Genomic DNA, 27,393 nt, shown 5'->3' with positions numbered 1-27,393 from the left:
TAATTCATGCCTCCCAGCCTTTCCTCCTCCACAGTCCCGCCTCCAGCGGAGCTAACAATTGCCAATCAATCCACACAGCTTGTGCCCCTCGTAGGTTTACACATATTAAGCCATACCAGACACTTATTTACCATTCACTAGCATCTTTTGACTCTGGGATGCCCACAAAGCCATCCCAGAAGGTCCTGATTCCAGAAATGCAGTAGCAGCCACTGGCTGGGAGAGCTGCACAGAGACCATTTCATCCTCACCACCCAAATCACTACTCATCGATGGAATGCTCAATTCCAAATGGAGAGCGGGGAGCCATACTCTGAGCAGAGCATCCCTGAGGCTCTCTCACCTCCCCTCAGCCCAATTTTCCCTTCTCCAACTCCTTGGGTCTCTAGTCTGTCTTACTGTGAGCAAGCCTCAGGCTCAGCTAGTGTCACAATCCCATCTAGAACACAAACACTTCCCTCTTCTCCTCTGTGGAGCCGTTCTGGACTGTGCATTTTACCAGCAAGCCCAAAGGCTTAAAAGCCCAAGAATGCCAAAGGAATAGTTATATCTGGGGTCTTGGGGACCTCGTGAGGGAGATGTGCTGCCTGCGTACCTGGCTAAACATTCTCAAGGCCGCCTGGTACAAGAGTATGATGGATTATCCCTCACCATAGTGCACTTAAACTTGACTGGCCAGGTATTTATAAGTGATGGCTATGACTTGGGAACCGGAAACCTAATGCTTCCACGAGGCTTGGCTTTGGCACCCCAGGAACTGGAAAAGACATATATAGGTATGGATATAGATTGTTTCTCTAAGTTATCAATGAGAAATGGAAATGTGAGTAAAATGTGTGGAAGACATAAGGGAGTGGAAGCAAGGAGATGAATTCTTTTCCAAAAATTATAGTAGGTATCATATTGTACTATGAACAAGACATAGCCAAAGGCCACTGCTGTTGTATCAGGACTTAATATATGTATGAGATTAATAAAAACAGTATGTGTGCACTTAGTTCAGGTGGCAATCCTCCAGAGGGGCAGAGGGACCCTGTTGCTTCCCTCTCTCTATGGCAGAAGCTGGAAGAGAGAGGAAGGCATGAGGGATTAAAATAAACCCCTTGAGAAAAGAAGGTCATGGGGAATCGCCTTCTATCTTTATTTTTGTTGAGCATTTCTGCAATTAGTAAAATCCACAAAATTAATCTGGTCAAAGTATGGCAGAAATGTTTCTAAGCCTATGAAAAAAATTTAAAGCAATTTTTTCTTCTTAGGAATAAAAACTGCCTCCCTCAGCTGAGTCCAGCATAAATCAATATTGACAACTGCTCGAGATTAGCAGGGTTAATCTAGGCCATATGTATTAAACATCTACGACTGCATGCGAGGCCCTGTTAGCTTAGTAATATCTCTATATGAGAGCTGAAGCCATTGAGACAGTTTCTCAAAAATAAGGAGGAGAAACAATTTCCCAAGATCTCTTACCGCTGCACACATTCCTTCACCACTTCATACTGGCCGATGGAAGCAGCTGTGTGGAGATCCAAGGGGACGGCCAGCTCCTCCCAGCTGACCTGTGCACCCAGCCCATGCCACATGGACAAGCTGCGGGTCAGGAGTTCTGGTTCACTGGCTTCATCGCTGAGCTCCGACATCACTGTGGAGGGAGGCCCAGGGGATAGGTCTTTCCTTCCTGGTGGTTCCAAGGAATGAAACAGAACGGTCATACCCCTACCTGCAGTAGGCAGCTATGTCACTATCCTAGCAGACTGCTACCCAATGCAGTCAACTTCTGGGGCTGACTTAGAAGACTTTTTGTATGGTTTAAATATTAAATATTATGAAAAAGAAGAGCCTATATGGTATATATTTTCCTTCACCAATCTTTACGCCCCACATTCTAGGAATAGAATTCTCCAGAAACTCAAGAAGCCTAACAATCTCCTGGATGGGCAGTAAAGAAATGCCAGTTGGGTCAGTGGACCAAATCAGCTCTTGGGTATGGTGGGAAAGAACTCAGGATTTGGAGTTAGATTAAAATTTGGCTCTGCTCTTGCATCTCTGATATCTAGCTCCTCACTGTCTAAGGGGAACATATCTCAAAGGGCTGCTGATAAAGATACATGGAAGAATGGGTAAACAAAGTGGCATATTCGTATGACGGAATACTACTCAGCAATAAGCAGAAGGAACAGTCGATACACATAACACACGAACCAATCTCAAATACGCTGTGCTAACAGCCAGTCTCAAAAGACTAACTACTGTATGATTCCATTCATATGACTTTCTGGAAAAAATAAAGAGTTGGAGGACAGATCAGCACTACCAGGAGTTAGAGGTAGGGGGACCGCAAAGGAACAGCAAGAGGGAATTTGGGGATGATGGATCTATTCTGCATCTTGACTGGTAGATATATGACTCTGTATTTATCAAAACTCACAGACCTGAACACCAAATGAATGAATTTTACTGTAAGTTTTTTAAGCAAATAAATTTTGAAAAAATTAAGAGCCCCTCGCACAAAAACTGGAATGTGACTGATGTTCAGCAAATGTTAACTGACTAGGAATCTACCTAGGCATTCCTTGAAAGTAGGAGAGATGGGGGATGGATTTTATAAATTTGTGGGGTGACACTTTCCCCGAGATAGGACAACACCAGGATGACAAGTCTATGATTATGAGAGTCCATTATTCTGGGAATGCTACGCAAATCAAGGCAAAGTCATTAGCTTCCTAGCAGAACTTTTAGGTCCAGGAGTGACATTTGTCTCCTATTGTACTCTGGGTGGGAAAGAACAAAGAAGCAAGTGTAGAAAAGGGAGAGAAAGAAAACAAAGAAGGTTCACATCCTGTTTAGATGGCTTAAAGGAACCACAGTGATTCACAGATGCCACTTGACCTTAGTCTCTACTAAAGAATGTCACCCAGGCCCAGGTGACAGCCAAGATGGCCAAACAATAAACTGCCAATTTGGGGGACAAAAAAATTGTAGGCTCTTTGCAAGAGTATCCATACATGTGATGGGGTCTGCGGGCAACAAAGTTTAGAACAAAGCCCTACTTCCTGGAATTACTGCCTTTCGCACTGGCAAGGCTTGAAATCAAGCAGCGCTCACCTCACAGGTGAGAACCCTTACCTGCACAGTTCAGGCCCACAGAGCCTGGATAAGAAGCCAAATAAGCTCAGTGTCAGTTCAGAGCCCCCTTTCAATACACTCCTCAAGCCTTCTGTGGGTGTGTCTCTTCTGCTAATGCCTCCTGGGGTGGGGCCTGTGTTATCTCTCCTTTCATTGGATGCTCACAAGTCTGACACACTGCAGACTGCCGGGGGACACTCAGAATCAGACCCCAGCTCAAGGAGAGAGAACTTGGATGCCACAGGAGCATAAAGCTACTGTTAATTCCTTTTCACATTGCCACACGCCAGACATTCTACAATGATGGGGTATTCGTTGTGCATAACATGATTATATTTGTATGTTTGTATAAAATGTCTTTTGTATATCGCTTCCAGTAATTTATCTCCAGGAAGTAGCACTGGGAAATGGGACCTTTTAATTTTTACTCTACCTTTTGGTTCAGTCCTTTCCGTAAAATACCTTCTGTAAAATATCCGTTATTTTAAAACTAAACAAAAAAATTAACTTAAAAAATATGACGTCGGTGACAGACCGCCACGCCCACAGGGAAGAGATCTGTAAAAGCCCCAGGGCACTCATTCCCCCCCGACGCCCGACCCCTGGCGCGAGGGCCTTTCACGGGGCCGGGGTATCTCGAACTCGTTCTCAGGCTCTGGGGAGAGTCCCAGTGGGGAAACCCGAGCAACCTACAGCACTGACGTCCCTTGAAGCCACCTCCCAGTAACTCTACATGGCACGTGGTTTTATCGTCCCAGCTCCACAGGTGCAGAGCGGAAGCTCACAGTCATAAACTCACACAGCAAGCAAAAGGCAGAGCTGGGACGCTCCGCTACAGGCCGCACAGGTGGACAGCAGGTGCCAGCACCAGGCCGGGCCGCTGCAGAGCATACCTGCGTTGTGTCCAGTCCCGGTTCGCCCTCAGGCCGCCGCTGCCGCCGCCACCAATCCCCGCTCGCCACCGCGCTCCCTCGGCCAGGCCCGCTTTCTGCCACACTCAACCCGGCCCACTCCGCGCGGCCGCCGCAGCGCCTGGACCCCACGGCCCGGCTCCCGCCCCGGAAGTGGTTGCGGGAGGCGCGGAGCACGCTGGGACGCTCTCAGGCCCGTGGGGCAGCTCTCGACACTGTGTAACTCACCCGTCCCGCACCCGGCCCTTCCGGTCACCTCTCCCGGCTCTCTGTGTGACGTCCGTAGCACCCAATGAGCAGGAAGAGCTCGCCTGCCCCGCCCCTCTACTGACCAGGAGAACCAATCCTGTTGCAAGAGAGGCGGGACGCGCCAAGTCCCGAAAGAGGCGCGGGGGGCGGAGATCGAAAGCGGTTGGCAGTCCAGTAAAGTAAGACTCTGCTGAGGGAGATTCCGAAGGCGGTGACAGCCTCAGTAGTTGCCCCGCGGCCCAAGGAGGCAAACACAAACCGAGGGACGCGCTGGAGACTGTTTATAGCCCTGTCGGGACCGTGCAAGGAGGGGAGGCGGAGGCAGAAGCCTGAGGTGAGGGGCCTCGAGCCTGCCGTAGCTGCGGAGATAAATGTCAGGAGTTGAACAAGACAAGGAGAACAGGGGCTGGGGGTGCATGGGAGGACGAGCGATGGGTTTTTCTGTTTCTGAACTTTAGAATTTAAAAGCCTGACCCGGGAGGCCGTTGGCGTCTAGTTGTCATAACAACCGCCACACGAGGGGCAAGGGGCGGGGCTTTGGGTAGGGCTAACGGGCTACAGCCAAGAAACGGTCTTGGAGGCAGAGTCAGGGTTCGGAGGAGACTAGAGCTGCGGGTTCCGGTAACATTTGGCTTAACCCGCGTCTGCGGGATGAGCCGAGCTTCTTATCTTGACGTTCAGGACTCCTCATGATATGGTTCGTTTTCACTGCATAGTCCAGCAACTGACACTTTTTCTCCACCCCCTGCCCCCCACTTTAAACAGTTGGGCAGTTTTCACTCTGAGCCGGTGTGCATGTTCCTCCCGCAGCCTGTAGTGCCTTTCCTTCCCTTATTACCTTGTCCGCCTGAAGAACTTATCAGGATCTCTGGTAGCCCCCTTCACCTACCTGATTCTGTTGTCCTCTGATCTGCCCCTTTTTTTTTTTTTTTTTAGGACTCTTTCTATGTCTTTAAACTTGTTATTTTTCTTTGGCTTCTACTTATGTTTGACAAACAGACATACATCTTTTTAAATAGTAATCCGCTTGTTTTACGTCCCCACCCTGCTGTTCTCAGGTCAGGGTGCACCAGTCTCCTGTCCCCACTCCCATAAGCACAGCAGCAGCAAGAAACACCTACCCCCCCCCACCCCGCTTCCCGCCACACACACTTCCATCTCCTGTTACTACCTTGATGGGGGCCCTGACGCAGAGTGATAGCCATCCCGGGCTAGAGCAGGAGTGTTCTCTTCCTATTTTATAGGCACAGCTGCCTCTCAGGCTGCAAGGATTCTCCAGGCACTGGCTCTGAAGTACAGTCATCCCACATTCCTAAAGCCCCCTTGATCCTTGAAGGACCGGGCCTTTTAGATTCTGGGATACAAAAGGGGGGCGGGTGCAATGCCTGGATATAAGAGGTTAATTTGAGTGGCAACTCCAAAAAAAGATCTGGGGACTGCAAAATGTCTAGTTTATTCCTTTGTAAGGGGGCAGTAAAGGATAGCGGAGCTTGAAATCCCCTCTAACTTTGATACAAATTCTGTCTTTGCAATTTACTAATAACTTCTCTGAGCCCATAGAATGTAGATAGCAATATATGTTATATAGGACATATACATATATAGTTTATATATATCTATATCATATACATGTATCATTCTATATATCATATACCTATGGACATATATCATTCTATATCAATACATTTAGCTATATAATATCATATACATAGTATATATCTGCAGGCTCCATACATCATTACACATACACACACACACACACACACACACACACGCATGCGCACACACAGAGTGCAGGGCACAGTGCCTAGCACTCAGTAACAGGAACCTTCAGCACCAAAGGGAAATGGGGTGGGAAGTCTGAGTCGGTTTTCACCCTCCATGGGATGGTAGATGCTTTAAAAAGGCAGCCCCCCAGCTCTTGACCCTTGGCCCCTGGCACCTCACCCTGCATCCTCCACAGAAATCCTTGGATGATGGCATACTGAGAAAGTTCCTCTGAGCCTGAGCACTCATGGCATCCCAAGACAAAGATGTGGGGCCCTCACTGCCCTCCCGCTGGGCCTCCCAGATGGGGTCCTGGAACACCATCCTCCAGACTGTCAGGGAGCAGCTCCCATCTCTGGACTCAGATTCTTCCTCGGTAAGCAAGCACCTTCTTCCCAGTCCTAGGCCCTGACTGCCCTTCCTTCTCATGACAAACATGATGCTGACCTACAGATAGCTTTGGAGCTTCTCAGCTCTGTGTTCATCATGATCTCTGGTTTTATTCTCTGAATACATTTATTGGTGCTCAGCATCCTCCTGGGCCATACCAGTGACCTCAAACAACAACTAGAGAATTCCTCCAAGGGCTAATCTCAATGCATTGAAATAGAAGCCACTCTTGGAGGAGGTCCTGGCCACGTCCTGGCCCAACAGAGTCCAGAACAGCACCACAGAAGATCAGGAAAAGCAGGGGCTTCAGCATCAAGCAGACTTGGGTCCCCATTCCCACTAAGTTGCTAACTTACCATGTAACCTGTGAGCAGTTGCCATACCTGGGTCAGCCTCAGTGTCCTTGCTGCAAAATACAGATAGTTATTACTGGCACAAATTTGGGATTTTGTATGTAAAGAGCGTGACCCAGAGTAGGTGCTCAATTAATAGAGTTAACAAAATCCTCCATATCCTGGCATTTTTATGTTCTGGCAAACATCCCAAGGATGCTTTATGGAGGACTATAACAAACAGAGAGGTACACCATATAAGAATTAAGGACCAAGATTCCACATTGCCCAGGGTTCAAATCCCAGCTCTGATGTAAATTGTCGTAAGAACTAAATGATCTACATTAGAGCACAGTGCTTGGCACATGGTAAATGTATAATACATAGTAATTTTGTTATTGATCATATGCATTCATTCAACAAACATTTAAGGAGCCTACTCAGCCTCTTCAAGGACCAGGACCCTTTTGTAACATTATATACTCTAGTGTGCCCCGACTTACCATGATAGCAATTATGTTTCTAGTTTCTACCAACTAAGAGAATATTGGGTGACAAAAGTGACTCTGAATTCTGGTTTAAATGAACTCGACCACCTTCTCCATGTAGTGTAAATTAGACATGTAAGGTGTGACAGTGACCCTATGTACAGAGCAAGGTAGGCAATGCACCAGGCAGAAACTCCTCATCAGTGTGTACCAAATACACAGGTTGGAGCCAAGTATTTAGAGAAAGGGCAAGGGTTTTAAAAGTAACACATCAGGTTTGGGTCCTACCTGGGGCACCTGCCAAGATGAAACAGCAGAGCTTCCTGGACCTCAGGGAGTATCCATTGCGCAGCGAGGCTAATGGGAGCAGATAACAACATGACCCCAGTGCCTTTTCATATCTGCAGTCTCATTTGCACTCATCTTCGGACTATCCCTGTGAGGTGTGCTGGTAACCAGAAGCAAGAAACCAAGGCTCCCTGTCATTAAGTGATGGTTCAAGGTCGTGGAGGAGGGGGAGGGATGGACTCTGCTCTTCCAGCTCCCACCTTGGTTTCCAGTTCATTCAGCACCAGGCATTAAGTGAGCACCTGTGTATGCAAAGTCTTAAGGGTATTAGGTACACACAGAACCAGGAGCCCTGGATCTCACCTCCACGAGGTGGTGCTGGTAAGCCAAGTTCTAAATCAGTGGCAGAAACCAGCTCAGGGCAAGCTAACCTACCCCCCACTACTTTCAGAACTAATCTACCCTCACTACTCCCCAGTAGCTGGGTGGGGTGAGGCAGGGCAGGGTAGGCGGGGCCCGAGGCCCAAGGCCCACCTAGCTCTGGCCATTGCCATGTAATCCTTAAGATATCTTGTCCGTCCACAGTCAGACTGCGGGGAAGAAGAGCTGTTCATCTTCCAACGAAATCAAACCTCCCTGATTCCAGACTTGTCAGAGGAGCTGGCTGAAGACTCTGATGGAGCCTGGGTCCCTACAGCCTATGAGTCTCCTAAGGTCTGTGGGAGGCAGGTTCTGGGGACCTGTGATGCTGGGACCCTGTGGGCAGAATGGGGTGTGGAAGTGAGTGGATGTCCATGGCTCTCACTGAACCCTTAACAGCATTATGGGTCAAAGAGGTTAAAATCCCTGGTGCAGCATTTCTGCACACCCAGGCCTTTCTCCAGGTACAGCCCAAGGAGATCAGACATCAAACATCTACCCGCCTGGTGCACAGCACTCTCCCAGGAGCCCAGCATACTTAGGACCCCGGTGGGGACTGACTTTCTGATTTTGCCCCCACTATTCCACTTGATCCCCAGCCACACTCAGTTCTCAGTGCAAGAACTAATGCAGGGTCATCTTATAGAGCCAGGGCATGTTCTCTCCCTATCACCATGACAGAAGTTACCCATTCACTCAGTCATGCCTAGAAGTATGTCTGAAAGAACTCCAAACAGGAGAAATTCCCAGGGCTGCCAAGCCCCCCTGGTTAGACATCATTCAGGTAGAATGATGTCCATGTGACTTTATTTTGTCTTCTTCATTTCTACAATTCTTCTGGATTACTTATTTTTCAATCTGAGATGAGAAAGTTTGTACTAACCCTTGAGGACAGAGCTGTGGGCTTGCTCTGAAGTCAAAGGGCCTGGGGATTCATCATGTCCACCCCTTAATAGCTATATGGCCTGTTCACTGTGGCCAAAAGGTGGAAGCAACCCAAGTGTCCACTAGCAAACAAAATGAGTCAACAAAATGTGGTCTAGCCATACAGCAGAATATTATTCAGTCCACAAAAAGGAATGCTACAATGTGAGAAAACGTCTCGGAAAGACTAAGCTAGGTGAAAGGGCACAAAAGGACAGATAGTGTATGGTTCCACTTCTACGAAATAGCTAGAAAAGGCAAGTTCATAGAGACGGAAAATATATTAGAGTTTACCAGGGGTTGAGTGGCAGGGGGAGGTACAGAGTTTCTGTTTGGGGGACTAAAGAGCTTTGGAAATGGACAGTGGCGATGGATGCACAGCATTATGAATGTACATTTAGAAATGGTTAACATGGCAAAGTTTATGTTATACACACATTTTACCACAATTAAAAAAACCTTCCCGGTTTTGAGGCTGCTAACTGAGGACACCTCTTTTCCCGTGTAGCCGCTTGCGGTGCCTGTGGAGTTTGCAGCAGAAGCCTGGGGTGAATGGAATGCAATGACGAAGGAAGGAAGGGACCCTGGCCAGTCCTTGGATAGCCGTGGTGAGAGCAGCTCTCTTTTTAGGAAGCCTGAGGAGATTCCCACCTGGCAGGAAGGTGACCGTGGGGGCATGTCCATCAACACCAAAGGATCCTCAAGTCCTCCGTGGGAGCCACAAGGAGAAGCCACCCTCTGTCCTCAGGAAGGAGACAGGAGGACAGAGCCCCCAAGTGCCGCCTCTCAGTCTCAGGAGGGCTCAGACTCTGCCAACCAGAGAGCTCTCCGAAGGGAGAGAAGGAAGATGATTGAGAAAGACCTACTCCATAAAGTCACCTGGGGTCCCCGGAACCCCGACTGCAGTGACCAAAGTCAAGGGAAGAAAATGTCCTGTGAAGCTACAGTGGCAAGTCCAAGACCAGGAACACCACCACAGGGTCCCCAGGAAGGCTTGCCAGTGCTCTCCCTCCAGGTAGGCAGCTCCCTGCCCTTTGAGTCCTTGGGGCGTGCCCTGCACATGGTCCCTAGCTGGTCCTCTACAGGCAAACTTGAGGGCTGGCCCAGTATACCTACCTGTCTTAGTCTGTGGCCACTGCAATAACAAAATCCCATAGACCGAGTAGCTTAAATAACAAATTCATTTCTCACCGTTCTGGAGACTGAAAGTCCAAGATCAAGACGCTGGTACATTCGGTGTCTGGTGAGGGCCCACCATCCTCTGTGTCCTCACTCTGTGGAAGGGGCTGGGGACTCTATAGGGCCTGTTTTATAAGGGCGCTAGTTTCATTCATGAGGCTCCCCGCTCACGAGCTAATCACCTCCTAAAAGCACCACCTCCAAACCCCATCACATTAGGGGGCAAGATTCCAACATGTGACTTTGGAAGGGGCACAGACATTCAGTCTACAGCAGCGACCTTATGCCCATGGTCCCCAGTCCACTAGAAGGCAGGCCACCGTACCAGATTCAGTGGCTATATAGGCCTGGCAGGCAGACTGTCCTCAGGTAGAGTTAATGAGAACAAGTAAGCGCAAGGAGACTCCAGCCTTCTTTAAAAAAATAAAAGAATGCTAATCCCAAGCATATTTATAAAGACACACAACTGCATATAAGATAGAGAACAGACTCTCAAAGCATAACTCTCAAATGTTAAAGCACTCATTCTCAAACAGTGAGCTCCTTTTACTGTTGGATTTAGCTCATGAATGAGGGAACCAGCAGGATGACAAAACGGGTTCAAAGATATTATGAGAAACTAGAATTTGTAAGACACTGGGGAAAAAGACATGAACACCAAGATAAAATTGCTACATTCAGTGCAAAACCAGGCAATGTCCTTCAGGGCCACAGAACTGTTACCTATGGGGGTGTCTTCTCTACTGGACAAAAAAGAAAACCATTACATCTTCTCAGGTTTACCAAGTTCCAAAACAGGTGGGCCCTGGTCAGTCGTGCAAACCCAACCACCCCTAGAAAGGTGGGCTAATTAGAAAAGCTCCAGCGTGACATTGAAAGGTCATACAATTCTCTTTTTGGCCTTTAAATAAATTTTGAGTAATTTTCTTAACAATTTAGAGAAAACTGGCATCAAGGTGACAGATCATTTTCAGTGATTCCATCCATTCTTATCAATTCTGTACTTTCCTTTCTGTTTGCCCCTAAACGCCTTTATTTTCACTCGCTTACAGGGCTGCAAGGAGCTGAAAGGTCATAGATAAGAAACATTAATTCCTGGTTAACTTCCCTTCTCCAGTCACACCCACACTGCCCCCACAGCACTCTTCCAAGTCCTCCAGTTTTTAGCACCTGCCTGGAACAATCTGTTTCTTAAGAGAGTAAGAATTTTTAACCTCCTGTTTTAAACCTATAAGAACCTGAATAGTTTTTCAGTTACACTGGCTTTCCTCCAGGTCAAACAATGCCTTTGGCCAGGAGCAGAAGTACTGCCCAAAAAAGGTATAGGAAGTACAGACCCCAGGTAGTTCATTCTGCAACCCTCAAAGGGTAAGTGAGTGAGCCTGTCAGCAAGCGTGGGCATGGCCCCAAACCCTGATTCTTACCCCACAGCATCCCCTGACAGCCTCCTTTGGTCACAGCAACTGTGCTTCTGGGACCCTGCAACGGCCTCACAATCACCACTTTAATCATTTCAGCAACTTGAAGAGTGGGATTTGGATCACATCCTTGACAGTCTGGCAGGACAAGAAGATGAAGATGACAGAGGAGACAGAGCAACTGGAACGGTGTGGTGGGCAGCTGACCGCCTCCAGGGCCAAGGTCTGACCTTGAACGCCAGAGCCCAAGTGCATCCCCACAAGTAGCTCCTCCCAGGGCCTCTCAATAAAATTGGACCATGTGCTGGGGACCATCAGCCCTGCAGCCCACCATGCCCTCTCTGATGCTCAGCCCTAACTGTCCTGAACATTCACGTGCCAGTCCTTGAAAGACTTCATTCATTCACTCACTCATTCACTCACTCCATTCATTCACTCATTTATTCGTTATATATGTGACTGCCTGCTATCTGCCAGGCATGCACCAGGCCCTAGGGAGGGCCTTCTGCCCTCAACCCTCACCTTTTCCTCCTCCCTACCTCCTCAAGCCTCTCTCTCTTTTTCTGAGAACAAAGTATCCTGCCTTTCATAGCTCCTAACCACAATCCTGCTTCCCCTGCCTCCGGTTTAAAGCCAGGGATGTGATTACTGTCACTGCACTTGTGGCCTTGCTCTAGGCAATTTTGTAAATGAAACAAAAGCTCCTATCCCCTCCCAGCCTGGCCCAAAAATGTGAGTGGGGGCAAGTCTGAAGCAAAAGAGCCAGAACATGCATTCTGGCCTCCAGTTTCAGAGCTGAAGTCTCTGCCGGGGCTGATGGCCCCATGCTGTTTTTAACAGGGATTTGTTTGTAATTTAACCCCTGATAGCAGGGTGTGGAGAAACCTACCCTCCTGTAAGGCTGGGCAGGGGTGAGGGGCTGTAATTGCTGTAATTCAAAAAGAAGGGCAATGTGGCAGGATCTGTTTTCTATTTTAAAGGGATATAAGCCTTTGATTAAGCTATTCCACTTCTAAAATCTACCCTAACATGTACACACCCAGGCGGATAAAAATATGTATCCAAGAATGTTCCTATCTGTTGCAGCATTGTTTACAATTGTGAGAAACTGTAAACCCATATTCAGTATTCAATAAGAGTCTAGCTAAATCAGTTACACCACAGAACACACTGTGCTCTATGGAGGAATCTATCTATATACTAACACAGAAAGACATATTCAGTGAAAAAAATCTACAGAGGATGATCCCATTGATCTTTAAAAAAAAAAGTGAACACAGAGAACTCTTAATTGTGGTTCCCTCTGACAAGTGGGACTCGGGAATGAGAAAGTGGGATAAACTGTCATTAAGAAGTCACCTCTACTTCACAACGCTCTAATACAACTCCCACTCATAAAGATATGGCTTCCAGCCATGCTGAGTGGAGGTGGGGTATCGAAGGGGTGGGGCGGGGGCCTCCACTGGCCTTCTCACTTCTCCATGTACGAGCCCCGCCCCCACTACCAGGTTCATCTACATGGGAGGTCAGGCCACTCTAAGTCAAGCAGAGACTGCATCCCCACTAAGAAGCCTCTCCTGCTTTCCTGTCAGATCACACCAAGCAGAGTGCCCAGGACAAGCTTATGGAACGACTCACCCTCCTGTGTGCCACGCAGTCTAGAACCTCTTCCTCTGCCTGGAAAATGCCTGCTGACACGTCCCAGGACACCAAACAGCCAGAGGCTGGAAACAGGTGGGACTTCTTGCCAGCCAATACCTTTTTTGGGCCCTGTCCTCTCTAGAACAGGCCCATGGCCTTGCAGTATTTATTAGTCCTACTATGGGTGGGGCACTCTGTGTGTTTTTCTCATCTCAAGAATCTGATCAGGTGCTACAATTATCTCCATTTTATAAATGGAGAAACTGAAGCTCAGAGAGGTGGATTTGCCCAGGCCATATAAAGCAGAGCTGGGACCCAAGCCCCAAAACACCTGCTCTTTCTCCTACCCCATGAGAACCCTCCCTTCACCATCCATATGGCCTCCCCAAGAGTAGGGCCCTGCCCCTCTGGTCACCATTGATTGGGTCAGCCCTGGGCATCTGATCCCAGCCAGGCCAATCAGAGCTTTTCCCTGGGAATTTCTACTCTCCCGTGTCTCTGGGTAGGGGTGGGAGGGTGGAGAAAGGCCAGCTGTGATGAGAAAGAGTGAAGCTGTAGGGGCAGAGGTAGAGACAGAGCTTTGGGGTCCCTTAAGGCTCAGCTGTACCCCTGCTCTTCCCACACTTCGGTAGTTCTACTCTCTAGAATCTGAGAGCCAATGAATTTCCTTCTCGCTTGAGCTAGTTGTGGTGGCTTCTAATCCTGGCAACCCGAAGTGTCTAACAGAAATATCTAGACTTACACTGGCTACATGTGGCTACTGAACCCTTGAAATGTGGCTAGTGCAACTGAGGAACTGAATTTTTAATTTTATTGTATTAATTTAATTTTAATTAGCTTAAATGTAAATTTCAATAGCTGCTTGTAGCAAGTGGCTACCATGATGAAAAGTACAGGCATAGAACATTTTAATCGTCACAGAAAGTTCGATTGGATGGCGCTGGCCTAAATCTTGAGGTTTGTTCTGAAGAGTAAAAGAGCGAATGCATTGATGGGGCCTACCTCCGTGCCCGACACACAGTGGGTACTACTCAGTCAGTGGCAGCCATGAGCCCAGTGCAGGTCACACACAACCACTAAGAAGTGACTCAGCACCTCTGCTCTTCTCATCTCAGACGTGCTTTGACAGAGCTGGGCTTCCAGGCTGAGCTGGGCCAGTGTTGGCTAAGGAACCCAGTGAAGCCTCCTACCACCTTCATTGACCTGAGGCCCACGGAGCCATCAGACCAGCAGTCATTGGAAAGGTACAGGGAGCGGTGACAGCCCCGAAGCAAACCCACTGCTTTGCAGATGCCACATTGGCCTAGAGAGGAACAGGAACTCTGACAGACAGGAGGACTCAGATGTGGGCAAATCCTGGGAGCACTGCTAAGTTGAGAAGTGCTTTTAGCTGGGAGCTGAGCCTGGCCAACAGTCTCACTTGGTCAGCAGGCTCTCTGAGTAGGGAGGGTGAAAGCAAGAGCAGACAGTAATCTTTCTCCTGAAGAGATCTAAGTAAACAATCTAGGTGGGTTATGTTGCCCTGGGGTGCGACCCTCCACCACTGGGCTTTGGCTGTCCTACCCATCCTCCTGCCTTGGGTCACCAGGGAGGCCTGGGCACTCCAAGTCCCTGGTGGTAGGCTGGCTTGGCTGGAGTGGACTGGGGCACGTCCAGCGAACCATGATTCCCTCTCCTCCAGCTCTAGCTCCAGCTCCAGCTCCAGCTCCACCTCCAGCTCCAGCTCCAGCTCCAGCTCCAGCTCCTCTGACAGCGAGGAGGCAGAGGAAGAGGAAACAATGGCTCTGAGAAACCAGCAGGGCCCAGGGGGGTACGGTAACCGCTCGAGGCTCTGCCTGGGGCTGCTCCCTGTCTGCTTTCTGCATAAGCCTTGGCCTGGCCCATTTAACATTTATGCTTTTAGTTCTCTGCCTTGCATCCAAAGGGCTAGCACATGAGAGATGGGAGCGGGGTGGGGTAGGGGGAGGTCTGGGAGGTAGAGAGGGTATCCTTGGGAGCCCATGGGGGAGCCCAGCATCGTCTCAGCCTGGACTGCTGTCCCTGGACATTACCAAGGACACTTTATCCTGCTCTTCAGAAAAAATTAGTACATTTTCTTTCTGTAAAATAGCTTCCCAAATTAATTCTGCTTCCGATTACTGATGGTACTGGCCAAGGCTTATGAAGTGAAGAGGAACTGTAGAGATGGAGTAAAGTGATGGTTGTTAGCCAGAAATGAAAAGCTTGGGTGAATTAAGACATGAAATGTCAAATGCAGAGAAGGCTCAAGTCTCTGACTTGGGGAGGCCATGCTGTGGTCATGGGGTGAGTTAGAATCATATGCTGTGGCAGTGTCCATCATCTTTGGAATTGCAAAGCTTGCAGATCCTACCCTTTGGGAATGTCAGAGTTTAATGTAATTTTTCTCCTAATGGAGTCTGTGATTAGGCATTATAGGGAAAAAAAGGGAAGAAAAACATGGGTTGAGAAGGGTCATATAGGTTTCATCCCAGAAGCCTTTAACATGCTGACATGCATTCTGACTCAGCAAGGGCAAAAGCTGCAATCATTACTGATTTAGCATCTCAAGAACCAGGGAACACGCTTCTGAAAGCACTCTGGCTTTTGTGTGTTTGTGTCCTGTTGCAGTGGGAGAGCACTGGGAGGTTTGGCCTCCACTTGGCATTGATTGACGTTGCTTCTCTCGTGTCACAGGGACTGTACTGGGAAAAGTTGGCTTCTCCAGCAGCTCAGGGCATTTCGGAAGGGGATGGCTCAGCCCCAGCTGCCCGCCAGTGAGGGTCCCAACAGCCAGAAGGCTCAGGCCCCTGAAGATACAGCTGGATCCAGGACTGGGAGGAAGCAAAACCTAACTCTTTGGACTAAAGCAGAACGCCCAGGCCAGACCCTCAGGAAGAAGTCTCAGGGCTCTGGGGGACCCTTTTGTACCAGCAACAGCCAGGGAGGTCCTGGTGCCTCCTCTGGGTCAACTGTAGATGCCTCTGGGATGAGATAAGAGAAGGTTAGCAAGATGGTGTGACTCTCCAATGACGCACCCAGGCCATTAGCAGCAGCCAAGGACCCTCAGCTGTGGATCCATCACCTAACCCTCTGTTAGAATTCAGTCAAACATTTATATCATTTACATACACTTAGAGCACAAAGATGCCAGCACAAACTTGTACCTACAGCGATACAACTCAAGTGGCCCCAATACTCTGAATAGGCCTGGAAGGAAAAGCCTGTGAAGACAGTGGTTTTGTTCTGATCGTGGGAATGTGAGGCTTTTCATCTTTGTCCATTTCAGCGTTTGTTTCCTTTAATGTGCATCTGTTATTTCTGTCATACAGGGTCTTTTTTAAAACTATAAAATTTAAGTAAAACATTTAGAGAAATGTTTTAAAAAAGACTTTGGCCTAATTTCCTGGGTCCCTGGACACTTGCTATCTTGTGTACTTAAATTAACACAGCACGCATACACATGCTCACACACAACTTTTGATCGAAATTTGATTTTTTTCTTTAACCAAGACACAAAGACATACGTATGTTCTAAGTTCCTTCCAAACTAAGGGTGGAGGTGACCTTTAAATATAGAGAATACTGAATGTTCTCAGACCTGAAACTGTCCCCATTTCACAAAGTCATCCTTGTGGATAACCAGCAAGAGCTGGGGGCCCACAGGAGGTGCTCCCGTCTCTCTCACCCCGTTACTCCACAAACATTATCCCCCACCCCACCCCCATTTTCACAGGGTGCTTTCATAACTGTTGTTCTCAGCCCTGCTGCTCTCAACAGGTTGAAGCCCTTATCTGTGGCACCTCTGTCCTCTCCCCAGCTTGTTTCCAACATTCTGCTTCTCAGTCTCAGGCCCCTCCTTCCTGCCTGCCCCATGGGAAGAACAGAAAAATCACCTGGGGTCCTCCCATGCTGTAGGCTCAGGCTTTCCAGCAGGGTCTTTGGCATTTGGGTGCGTGTTCCAGCGCGCAGGTGGGGTCACCACTGGCTGCCATGCAAAGAAAATAGGTAAAGGTCTCTTCCTATCCAGCCCTGCACCAGGCAAGACAGGCCCTACATGGCCTCAGCCAGCCACAGGCAACCAAGACCCAGGCCACAGGTTCCACTTGCCCTGATCACAGGAGCCCCACCACCAGCCCCCACTTCCAACAATGAAGTGTTTCATTAAAAGCCAGATGAAAGAGGGGCTTCCGCCAAGGCCACAGGAGGCCCAAGGGTGGCCTTTCTGCAGAGAATGCAGCCAGACGGCTATCACTTGGGGTCCCTAGGCCGTCTTACCTGCAGAGGCCCCTCACCCTCAGTTCTGGGGCACATGTAACATGGTCAGGGCTCAGGCGCTGGGCAGGGCAGCCCAAATGTGGCACACCACCCGTGCTGCCAGACTAGCTGTCAAGAGCAAAGACCTTGTTTTTTTTCCCTTTAATCCCATTTCCCCCATCTCTACCCCTCTTAACACCAGTAAGTTCATTTAGGATGATGCACAGTGACATAAAATAAACTTTGTTTCAAGTTAAATGCTGTGAATTACTGTCTATCAAAGCAAGCCAGAAGGAATCGAGGCAGTGGGAGTTCTGACTTGGGTTGAGAAAGCCTGTTCTGTCACCTGGACAAGGTGCTTAAGACTGTCAGGCCTCAGTTTCCCCATCTATAAAAACAATCACAAAAAGTCCTACATCATAGGACTGCATGAGAGAACATGGAACATGCACTTTGGTGGGCCCAGCTGTTGGGCCAGGAAGAGGACAGCTGCTTCCAGAAACAGCCTGGACCTGAGAAGTAAGCCTGGGGGCTCACAGTTGCATGGGGAAGGCAGGTGGTCAGCAATGCTGGCCTAACTGGATCTGGCTGGGTACATGCCTCAGGAAAGCTCCAGAAGCTGGCCAAGAAGGTAAAGAAACCACCCTTAAACCAGGCGGCCCCATTCTCCAGAGAATATGCAGGACAGAGCAGACGGGGCCATGAGGACTGACATCATTTATTGACTAAGAGCAGGTCTCATGCCTTGGAACCTAGGTTGCGTGGAAAGGTGAAAATATATACAGCAATTGAGTGACAAAACGGAATGGAGCATCACAATACGGCATGAGGGCCAAAGCTACCCATCCGTAAGGAACGGCCATACTTCTAGATGGAATTTTCTGGAACCCAGTGGTTTCAGCAGCTGTCCCATGACTTCAATGATGACTAAGCTGAACAAGGACTCTACACCTCTCCCCCCATCCACTTTGGAAGGCTGTAGATGTGAACAAATCAGAGGCACGCGCACCCATGTCAGAAAGACAAAGTGGGGCAACCAAGGCTGGCCTGTGTTCCGGAGCATGGCCACTTGGGGCCGGAGCAGAAGAAGCCCTGGACCACTACACTGGGAGGATAGCAAGGCCGGTCAGATGGGGAAGCATTCCCACAGTAGGCACCCATCCTCCAGAACAGCTGTGGATCTTTGAGGGTAACTCTCATCTCACCCCATTTCCTTGGTGACACCAGTGGAATATAGGAAAAGCTCCCAAAGGCTACATTTTGAAAGTGTGGTAAGATGGGAGGGGAAGGCCAGGGTACGTAGTGCCTCAAGCAACTGCAACCACTGAGGCTTCCCCCACAGTGGTTGAAGCATGTCCCCCAAATTCTTGTCCAACCAGAACCCCAGAATGTGACCTTTTATCTGGAAATAGGGTAATTAGACATATTTAGTAATTAGGTCATTCTGGAGTGGGGGGTGGGGGAGCTTAAATTTAATAACTCTGTCCTTACAAGAAAAGTCACAGAGACACACAGGCAGAAGGCTGTGTGATGACAGAGGCAGAGCCAGGAGTGATGCTGCCACAAGCCCAGGAATGCCAAGGACTGCCAGCAACACCAGAAGCTGGAAGAGGCACAGAATGGTTTCTCTATCAGAGCCTCCGGGAGGAATCAGTGTTGCAGACACCTTGACTTTGGACTTATGGCCTCCTGAACTGAAACAGAAAATCTGTTGTTGTAAGCCACACAGTTTGTAGTCACGTATATGGGAGCCCCAAGACCCAAATATATTAGCTCTGCACCCATTAACTCCACCCTAAATGTCCCACAGCCATGTTCTCACACCAGGCCCAGGGGAACAAATGGAGTTGGTCTGAAGATGCCTTAAAATCAGGGTTTCTGGTTCCGGGACAGAAACAGCTCTGGCAGCTTTACGAACTGTCACTGACTTCCATGAGTGGTGGTCAGGCTTTGACCCCAGGGGCCTCCTGGAGCCACGAGGGTCTGGGGGGCAGCTGCACCCCTGAGGCATGGCTGTGGGCTCTTCTCTCTGCTGTGGGTCCGCTGGTGTTTGTGGAGGTCGGTGCCCCGGCGGAAGCCCCGGCCGCAGGCCGGGCACATGTAGGGCCTCTCACCCGTGTGTGTCCTGCGGTGGGCACTGAAGTGTGAGCTGTTGCTGAAGCGCTTCCCGCACTCAGCACACACATAGGGCCGCTCCCCGGTGTGCGTCCTGCGGTGGATGACCAGGCTGGAGCTCTGACTGAAGCACTTCCCGCACTCAGGGCACCGGTAGGGCTTTTCGCCCGTGTGGACCCGCTGGTGGGTGCTGAAGTTGGAGCGGTCGCTGAAGCCCTTCCCGCACACGGGGCACTGGTACGGCCGCTCCCCAGTGTGTGTGCGCTGGTGCTTGGTCAAGTGGGATGTTTTGTTAAAGCCTTTGCCACATTCGGGGCATGTGTATGACTTTGCCTCCCTTTGGGGACCTCCTCTTTCCAGAGACCACTGAGGCCTGGTCAGGCCCCTGACTGGGGCTGGCTCCTGAACTAGCGTTGGGGGGCTGGGACCCCTGCACTGCGCTGACAGCATTTGGTCCCACTCTGTTCTTACTGGCGTGTCCTTTCTGGTGTCCTCTCCATCCTCAAATTGCATCCCAAGTCCTGAGAAAGAGAAAGCAGAATCCCTGAGGGCTTCACAGGGAGAGGGGACAGGAAAGGGGAGCTTCTGATAAGAAGGCAAAGGCTGGGTGGGGTGTCCCATCTCAAGAAAATGGTGAAGCAAGGCTCTTCAAATTCCCCCTCAAAACACAGAGCAGGGAGTGTGAGCCGGCCCCTAGTATGAGGTGCTAACACCATGGCCAGAGGCTGTTGTAAACCCACTGCAACTTGTTTAACCCATGTAATGCCCATGAGGTGGGTGCTATCACTGTCCCATTTTACAGGCAAGAAAACTGAGATATAGGGAGGTCAGGGAATTTACCCAGAGTCCCTCAGCTGGTAAGTTAAGAACCCCAGTAGTCCGGCTCTGGAGTCTGGGTTCGTAATCTCTAGGCCAGGGATTCTCACTGGGGGCAGTGGTGTACCTCAGGCAACACTTGGCAATGTCTAGAGACATTTTTGGTTGTCATACCTGGGGGGAAGTGGTCCAACTGGCATCTAGTGGGTGGAGGCCAGGGATGCTGGTGAACACCCTCTGATGCACAGATGGCCCCACTACAGAGGATGATCCGGCCCTGATGTCAATGGTGCCCAGGGAGAGAGACCCTGCTCTAGGCTGTTCTGGTTGGAGCAGGATCAGAAGGCCTGAGGTCCCAGCTCCTTGGCCTCCCGCTCATATACTTTGGGGCAGCCCTTGAGGACCCTGTGCAGATCCAAGTTCAAGAGCTACCACCGTGGTGACATGAGCACAGAGAGAAAAGACCCTGGACTGGACTCTGGCTCTGTCCCTCCAGGCTGTGTGACTTTGGGCAAATGCTCTACTTTACTTCTTTGTCTGTGGCATGAGATAAAACCCACCTGGGGATCTTGGGGCATGAGACATGCTGGGGCACCAGGGGGCTGGGGAACAGACGTGTTCAAGTAGAGCCCCCTGAGAAGCTTACAGCAGGCACATACTTACCCAACAAGGAGGGGCAGAGACTCCCGTCGCCCTGGGACATGTCTGAACTAAGGCCCTGTCTACCCCCAGGCCCCTTAGGCAGGCCCCTCTTGCTCTTCCCTCCTGTCGCCACACTCACACATCCAGAAAGCCCAACATGGGCTTGGCTCATGTTTACTGAGCCTCGATTCCCACAAGTGTGCAATTGAGATGATTATGAAACCACCTCGCTGGCCTACTGTGAGAATTTTCAACAAGGAACTGAGTGTGGCAGTTCCTCAAAAGGTTATACATCGTCACCGTATGACCCAGCAATTGCACTCCCAGGTGTAGGCCCAAGAGAGTGAGTGCTGCTAACTGGGTGACACTTGGGGGCTCTCTGATCTGCCCCACGCTTGGCCTAGGCTCCTTGCCCTCATTTCTCCCTCAGAGACTAGTTTCACTTTTGCTCCTGTGGGCCATACGTGGTCCCAGCCTGATCAGGTATGACTCTCTCCTTCTCCATGGAAGGGTTTCTTTTTGAGCCCTAAATCTTTCTTAAGGTCACCTATCTCCCCCTGCCTTTCCTGGAGGCAGGGTCAGTACACTTGAGCCCAAGGGCCAATGCCTCTCTTTGCACCCATGTCCTTTCATACTTTCTACTGCCAGTGGCTGCTTTTGTACCACGATGGCAGGACTGAGTAGTCACAACAGACTGTATGGCCCACAAACCTAAACTATTTACTATCCAGCCTTATATAGAAAAAGTCTGCCGACTCCTGCTCTAAGCCCTCGAGCTTGAACTTCACAAACATAACCACCAAGGTCTAAACCCCAGGAAAGGAGAGACTAATCTAGGACTTCCATTTCCTTCCTTCTGACACCTTCACCTGAGCCACCACCACCGGACACATCCCTAGGCCCCAAGGCAGCATGAGCTGGGTCCCGAAGGCCTTCCTCTCACCCTCGGTGGGTAATCAGATGGGGCCTAGGTGTGGGGTGTCCTGCTTACGGGGAAAGAGAAGAGAGGACATTGAGTGTGAGCTGGGTTGAAACCATGGGATTGCAACATCCTTTTCCTTGTGAAGGAAAAGGGGCATCAGAAAAATCTATGGAAAAGTGCGACGCTCTGAAAGACAGAGGTGGGAGGTATTTTGCTTCTGTACAGTCTATTTCCTCCAAGAGAGAGGAAGTGAGGAACAGGGCCCAAGGCTTTCAGTGGCTCTTGGAGGGAAACCCTGATGCCTTGGAGGAGGCCAGAGTTTCATCATAACAGAGACCTCTGGCCATGAGTTACAACTACAGCAGGAAAGATACGCAAAACAGAGAACACTGAGCAATGGGCAGGCAACAGCATGCACAGCAAATTAGTGCTCTCCTCATATGTGGCAATAGAAAACTTTCATTTCATTCACTCCACAAATACTTAATTTGAAAAAAATGAGGATGTAAAGGAAAGTATGTGATGATTAATTTTCTGTGCCAGCTTGGCCAGGCTTTGGTACCATTATTTGGTTAAATGCCAACCTAGATGCTGCTGTGGAGATACTATGAAGATGTGAGTAACACCTACAATCAGCTGACTTTAAGCAGATCACTCTCCATATTGGGGGTGGGCCTCATCTAATCAGCTGAAGGACCTGAGAGCAAAACCTGAGGTTTCCCAGAGAAGGAATTTGGCCTTGAGACTGCAACACAGAAGTCTCGCCTGAATTTCCAGCCTACTGGCCTGCCTTACAGACTTTGGACTTGCCAGCCTCCATAATCATGTTAGCCAATTCCTTAAAATAAATCTCTTTCATACATTCACACACACACATCCTATTAGTTCTATTTCTCTAGAGGACCCCAACTGATACAAAGCAACACCTCAATTTCTTTAGAAAATATTTTAGGGAACGAGTGGGTGACAGGAGTGGCGGGACGAGCCAAGTGGGACGAGCAAAAGAGACACTGTTGGGTGGGGAGCTGGGGTGGTGGTAAGGAGAGGCCGTGGATGGCCAAGGCTGAGGGTGGCACAGAAGATGAAGGGAAATTAGACCAACCATCTGGGTGAAAGGGCGAAAGAAGGAACCCAGGATAGCTCTGGGCACCTGCCTGGGATGTGGGTGAGCAGCCACGCTGCCCCCACTGCAGCTGGGGCACTGACAGGACACCAGCAACCCTGGCTTTGCAGGTTGTATGTAGCTGGCTGCCAAGCAGACTCACCACAAAGTGTCCCTGGCCCACTGAACCAACCCCTGGGCATGGGACTGGCAAGTTCCTATTTTTAACTTGCTCTCCATGATTCCTCAGGCCACTAAAGTTTGAGAACCACTGGACTGGCTCCTGTATGCAGGGAGGAGGCAGGGAAGGTACTGAGTGGGGAAATGGCCTGGGTCGTGAGTTCCAGAGGCTAACACACACCTTTGGGGAGATGCTAGGCCAGCCACAGCCAACCGAAGGCAAGAAGCCACCCTCCTTGGGATCAGCCCACACCAGACGTCATGGTTTCTGATGAGCAGTGGCCAGGTTCTCCCCACACATTACCTTCACTCTCTGGCAGCATGTCCCAGCTGTGGTCCCGCTGAGCTGAGTCCAGGCACCCCCACTCCTCTTGAGACAGGTACACGGCCACGTCCTCCAAGGTCACCGGCACCTACAAGAATACAGCCCACTCACATCACAGTAGTGCGTCCTGCTCACCTCCCCACACTTTCATTCTCCTACTCCCAAGCTTGGCTCACAGACATGGCAGGATCCTGCTCTTTGGGAGGACGCTGTTGCCACTGTGCTCTGTCCCACTGCTGCAGGGCCAGAGACGGTATGGACAGATTCATTGTGTGGAGCAGCCAGATCCATTGTATGCTCAGCTACTGGGGCCCACGTTCCTCAGAGATACAAGTTAGCATGCCCTAGCTCAGCTCAAGCCATCCCTGGCACCCAAATGGGGTCACTTGAGGACTGCAGAATGGCTCTAGGCCAGTGGTTCCCAAATCTAGCATCAGACTGACCTAGGGAGCATGATTAAAACCCAGACAACAGATAATAAAATAAAATAAAATAAATAAAATAAAATAAATAAAATAAAATAAATAAAATAAAATAATAAAATAAAATAAAATAAAATAAAATAAAAATAAAACTCAAGCAAATAATGTCCAGAAGAGACAAATCCAGGGACTAATCCAGGATTAGTGGTTGCTGGGTACTAGGGGGAGGGACAAATAGGGAGTGACTGCTAATGGGTATGGAATATTTTGGAGAGGTGATGAAAATGTTCTAAAATTGATTGTGGTGATGACTGCCCAACTCTGTAAATACAGTAAACTCTGTACATTTTAATGGGTGAATTGTGTATATGAATTACATTTCAATAAAACTGTTATTTAAACAAACAAGCAAAATAAAAGACTATTCCAGGCCAGAGTCAAGGGGGAAATCTGTATTTTTACCCAGAATCCCAAGAGATTCTAACACACAGTTGAGTTTGAGCGACTGCCCTAGCTCACCACTGGATCCTAGAATCCTTTGGGACAGGCCTAATATTCAGGCGGCATTTGAGAAAAGGCAAGACTTCTCAGGAGATGAAGGTCACTCCAGGGTGGAGCATCACTGAAACCTGAGGTCCCGACCATAGGAGACAAGTGTCCCCATAGGGATGCTGCAGACCAGAAGTGCCAGCTCACCTGGGACCAGGCTGAAAGGAAAGACTTGGATGCTGATGCCGTCTCCTGGTGCTGGGAGGCCACTGAACCTGGGGAAAGAGCACAGAGTCACCAGTGAAGCCCACAGAGCCCACCTGTGGAAATGGCAGTAAAGGCCAGGACTGGTGAGGCTGCTCCCCACCTATGCTCAGCTTCCTGCTGGGAGCCTGTCCATGCCACATGCACATAGGCCTCGACCACCTGCGACACTTCTTCCCTTCACCTCCCTCCCCTGCAGGGCTGCTTTTCTCAAGAGGGGAGGCTACTCACCCCTCTTTGGCCAAAATTGGAAGCCTCTCTTCGGTCTGTGGCTCAGCTGGGCTAGATGCTTCCTGGAGTGCCAAGCCCCTTCCTCTAGGGACAGCTCCTCTGGCTGGGCCTCTGCCTGGTGTTTCAAAGACTGTTTCCCCGTCCTGTCAGGCACTGTGTCATCAGAGAGCGTCTCCGGGCCCTGCACACAAATGAAGTGCTGCCCACCAGCTCCCAGGTCAGAGGGTGACCCACAGGGTTCTCAGCCCCTCCTGTCTCCAGCACCCCTGGCCATCCTCACCACTGGGGAGGACTCGTTGTGTCTAAATTGCACCTTTTGCCCTCTACATGCCACACACAGCCCTCCCTCCAGCCAACTCTCAGGGAGAGGGAACGTGAGCCAGGACAAAGGAAGGCTTCCTCTGCTGAGTGAGATTCCACAGTCTCTCCTCATTGGTGCATAGAAGACTGCATTGGTGTCACTGTCACATTCTTACCCTTGTTTCCAGGTGCTCCTGACAGACCTTGGGCCAAAAGGGCCCTGAATCCGATCTCATTTTGGAAGTTGGCATTACTGCATTTGCTACATTTTTTAAAAATTGTCTACAGGTGCTTTAGGATACTCTGATTCCTAATTCTGGAGGAGGTAAATTGAATGAACTTGCGTCCCAGTGTTTCTGAGCTCTGAAACATTCCCAGAGCTGGGAAAACCAGCGTTGGGAACCCATCTCAGGCTCCCTCATGTCCAACATTCCATACCTCTGACAGGAGACAGTCTCTAAAGGTTCCAAAGTACACAGTGACAGAGGGAAACCATGCCAGGAACTCCAAACACCAACATTGGAGGGGCTGGGAGGGGATCCTGAGTTCTTGTTAGTCACCAAGACAGCAGCAGAATTTGCTTACTGCACTCAATTCAGTTTTGGGGGGATGTGTCTGTCCCGCTAGATGCAAAGGAATAGCAATGTGTGGCCAAGGCACTGCCACAGAGAAAAAGATGACCCGTTAGCATTTGCCAAATATCTGATCTGGGCATAACACTGAAAAAATAATTAAAACAGTAGGTGACATGACATTTTTTTCATTTTAGAAAGTTTTGCAACTAAATGCAGGAGAAATTTGTAATAGACTTCCCACTCCCCAAATCTGTTCAGAAGTTAGAGCGTGCTCTAGAGTGACATTGTTTATAGAACTTTTCACGATGATGGAAGTGTCCTGTACCCACACTGTCCAGTACAGTAGCCACTAGAGACATGTGATGACTCAGCTCTGGAAATAAAGCAGGTGTGACTTAAGAACTACATTTTCAATTTTATTTAATTTTAATTTAAAAAGCCAAATGTGGCCAGTAGTCACTATATGGGATGGCATAGATCTAGAGAGACTGAGAAATATCTGTGGGCACTAACCAGAGCACCCACCAGCCCCTGGTCTTCCCAGTGCCCCTCCCCTCCTTGGGATCCCTTCAACTCCCAAGACTCTGCCTGGGAAGGTCTCCAATCTCCTTCCCATCAAAATCTGTGTCTTGCCTATACTGGGAATGTGTTAATAAACCAATCAACACTACTTTAGAAAGGGCTAGTGGGGTATATGTGGTTAACCAACACGTGGACAGCCATTTGCCGAGGCTGAGAAACACCTTGCAGTTGCCTTCTTCTATGCACAGCAACTAGGTAGCCGCAAGTCCTCTCAATGACCATGGCTGGCCATGCTCTAGAGGCAAAGGAATCTCCAAATGCAGACCTCAGCAGCAGTACCCTGAGAATATAGGCCCTGTTCCCTCACCTCAGGCCAAATTGCCCCCCACCTCACCCTCTGTTTCCTGGGCTCCTGCTGCAGCCCTTCGACAAGGACCACGGCCTCCTCACCGCTCTCCGGCTGCTGCTCCCGCACCCAGGCCTGGATCTCCCCTGGCAACACCGTCAGAAACTGCTCCAGCACCAGCAGCTCCAGGATCTGCTCCTTGGTGTGCAGTTCGGGCCTCAGCCAGTGGCAGCAGAGCTCCCAGAGACGGCTTAGGGCTTCTCGGGGTCCAGCCACCTCTTGGTAGCAGAAAAGCCTGAAGAGCTGACGGAAGGTCTCCGGGCTGGGGTATTCTGACTCCAAGGAGGATGTCTCTTCCCAGCTGAAGTCCTCCTCCACCTTTACAATCAGGATCCCCTCCTGCTCCAGGGGTGGTGGGGGCTGGAGGCCCTGGGAGGTCGCCATTGTTCTGGGTAGGCTTTGGTCCTTCTCAGGACTCAAATCTGTCTCTCCCTATACCCCTGGCCAGACACTGGAAAGATGTTTTTCAGGGCCCTGTGTACAGACGATAACATCATTTGAGGTGCAGCGCTGGGGCTGGATAAGCATCTGCACCCATAAGCCACTGCCTTGGCTCCAGGGCCAACTCACCTTCCTGGACAAAAAGGGCTAAAATAGATCAATCTGTCTCTGTTACTACTCCCTGCTAATTTCCAGGCAAACTACTTAACCGCTCTGGGCTTCAGTTCCCCCATTTGAAAAGAAGATATGATGATATC

The 27,393-nt window shown here is 49.7% G+C and overlaps 3 protein-coding genes across 15 annotated transcripts in view; 1 reads left to right on the top strand and 2 right to left on the bottom strand.

Annotated features, from left to right (window-relative positions):
• Nucleotides 1-4,259, bottom strand: part of ANKS3 (ankyrin repeat and sterile alpha motif domain containing 3) — a 30,247-nt gene extending 25,988 nt beyond the window's left edge. Inside the window, exons 1-2 of the mRNA XM_023521213.1 lie at nt 4,017-4,259; nt 1,468-1,675 (exon numbers count right to left, since the gene is read on the bottom strand). Of these exons, the coding sequence (XP_023376981.1) occupies nt 1,468-1,637 (170 nt within the window). The 5' untranslated portion in view covers nt 1,638-1,675; nt 4,017-4,259. The remainder of the gene's footprint in view (nt 1-1,467; nt 1,676-4,016) is intronic.
• A 143-nt stretch (nt 4,260-4,402) lies between these two features.
• On the top strand, nt 4,403-16,518 carry CUNH16orf71 (chromosome unknown C16orf71 homolog). 11 transcript variants are annotated; one of them, XM_023521186.1, is made up of 9 exons: nt 4,404-4,617; nt 6,247-6,426; nt 8,134-8,262; nt 9,401-9,907; nt 11,589-11,712; nt 13,082-13,223; nt 14,246-14,374; nt 14,836-14,940; nt 15,825-16,518. In XM_023521186.1, the coding sequence occupies exons 2-9, from the start codon at nt 6,298-6,300 to the stop codon at nt 16,123-16,125; spliced, it is 1,566 nt and encodes a 521-aa protein (XP_023376954.1). In that variant the 5' UTR covers nt 4,404-4,617; nt 6,247-6,297; the 3' UTR covers nt 16,126-16,518. The 11 variants fall into 11 exon arrangements, with proteins under 11 accessions (XP_023376958.1, XP_023376954.1, XP_011374759.2 ...); XM_011376457.2 differs by having other exon boundaries at nt 14,812-14,940; XM_023521187.1 differs by having other exon boundaries at nt 4,405-4,617; nt 14,842-14,940.
• A 1,566-nt stretch (nt 16,519-18,084) lies between these two features.
• ZNF500 (zinc finger protein 500) lies at nt 18,085-27,387 on the bottom strand. 3 transcript variants are annotated; one of them, XM_011376454.2, is made up of 5 exons: nt 26,657-27,387; nt 24,893-25,073; nt 24,605-24,672; nt 23,466-23,574; nt 18,085-20,020 (listed from the first exon to the last, which is right to left on the bottom strand). In XM_011376454.2, the coding sequence occupies exons 1-5, from the start codon at nt 27,077-27,079 to the stop codon at nt 19,305-19,307; spliced, it is 1,497 nt and encodes a 498-aa protein (XP_011374756.1). In that variant the 5' UTR covers nt 27,080-27,387; the 3' UTR covers nt 18,085-19,304. The 3 variants fall into 3 exon arrangements, with proteins under 3 accessions (XP_011374756.1, XP_023376964.1, XP_011374758.1); XM_023521196.1 differs by having other exon boundaries at nt 24,893-25,091; nt 26,684-27,387; XM_011376456.2 differs by having other exon boundaries at nt 26,684-27,387.
• Nucleotides 27,388-27,393: the final 6 nt, after the last annotated feature.

The sequence above is a fragment of the Pteropus vampyrus genome, unplaced genomic scaffold (assembly GCF_000151845.1).
Source record: "Pteropus vampyrus isolate Shadow unplaced genomic scaffold, Pvam_2.0 Scaffold300, whole genome shotgun sequence".
Lineage (NCBI taxonomy): Eukaryota > Metazoa > Chordata > Mammalia > Chiroptera > Pteropodidae > Pteropus > Pteropus vampyrus.
This window is presented reverse-complemented; position numbering and strand designations above follow the sequence as displayed.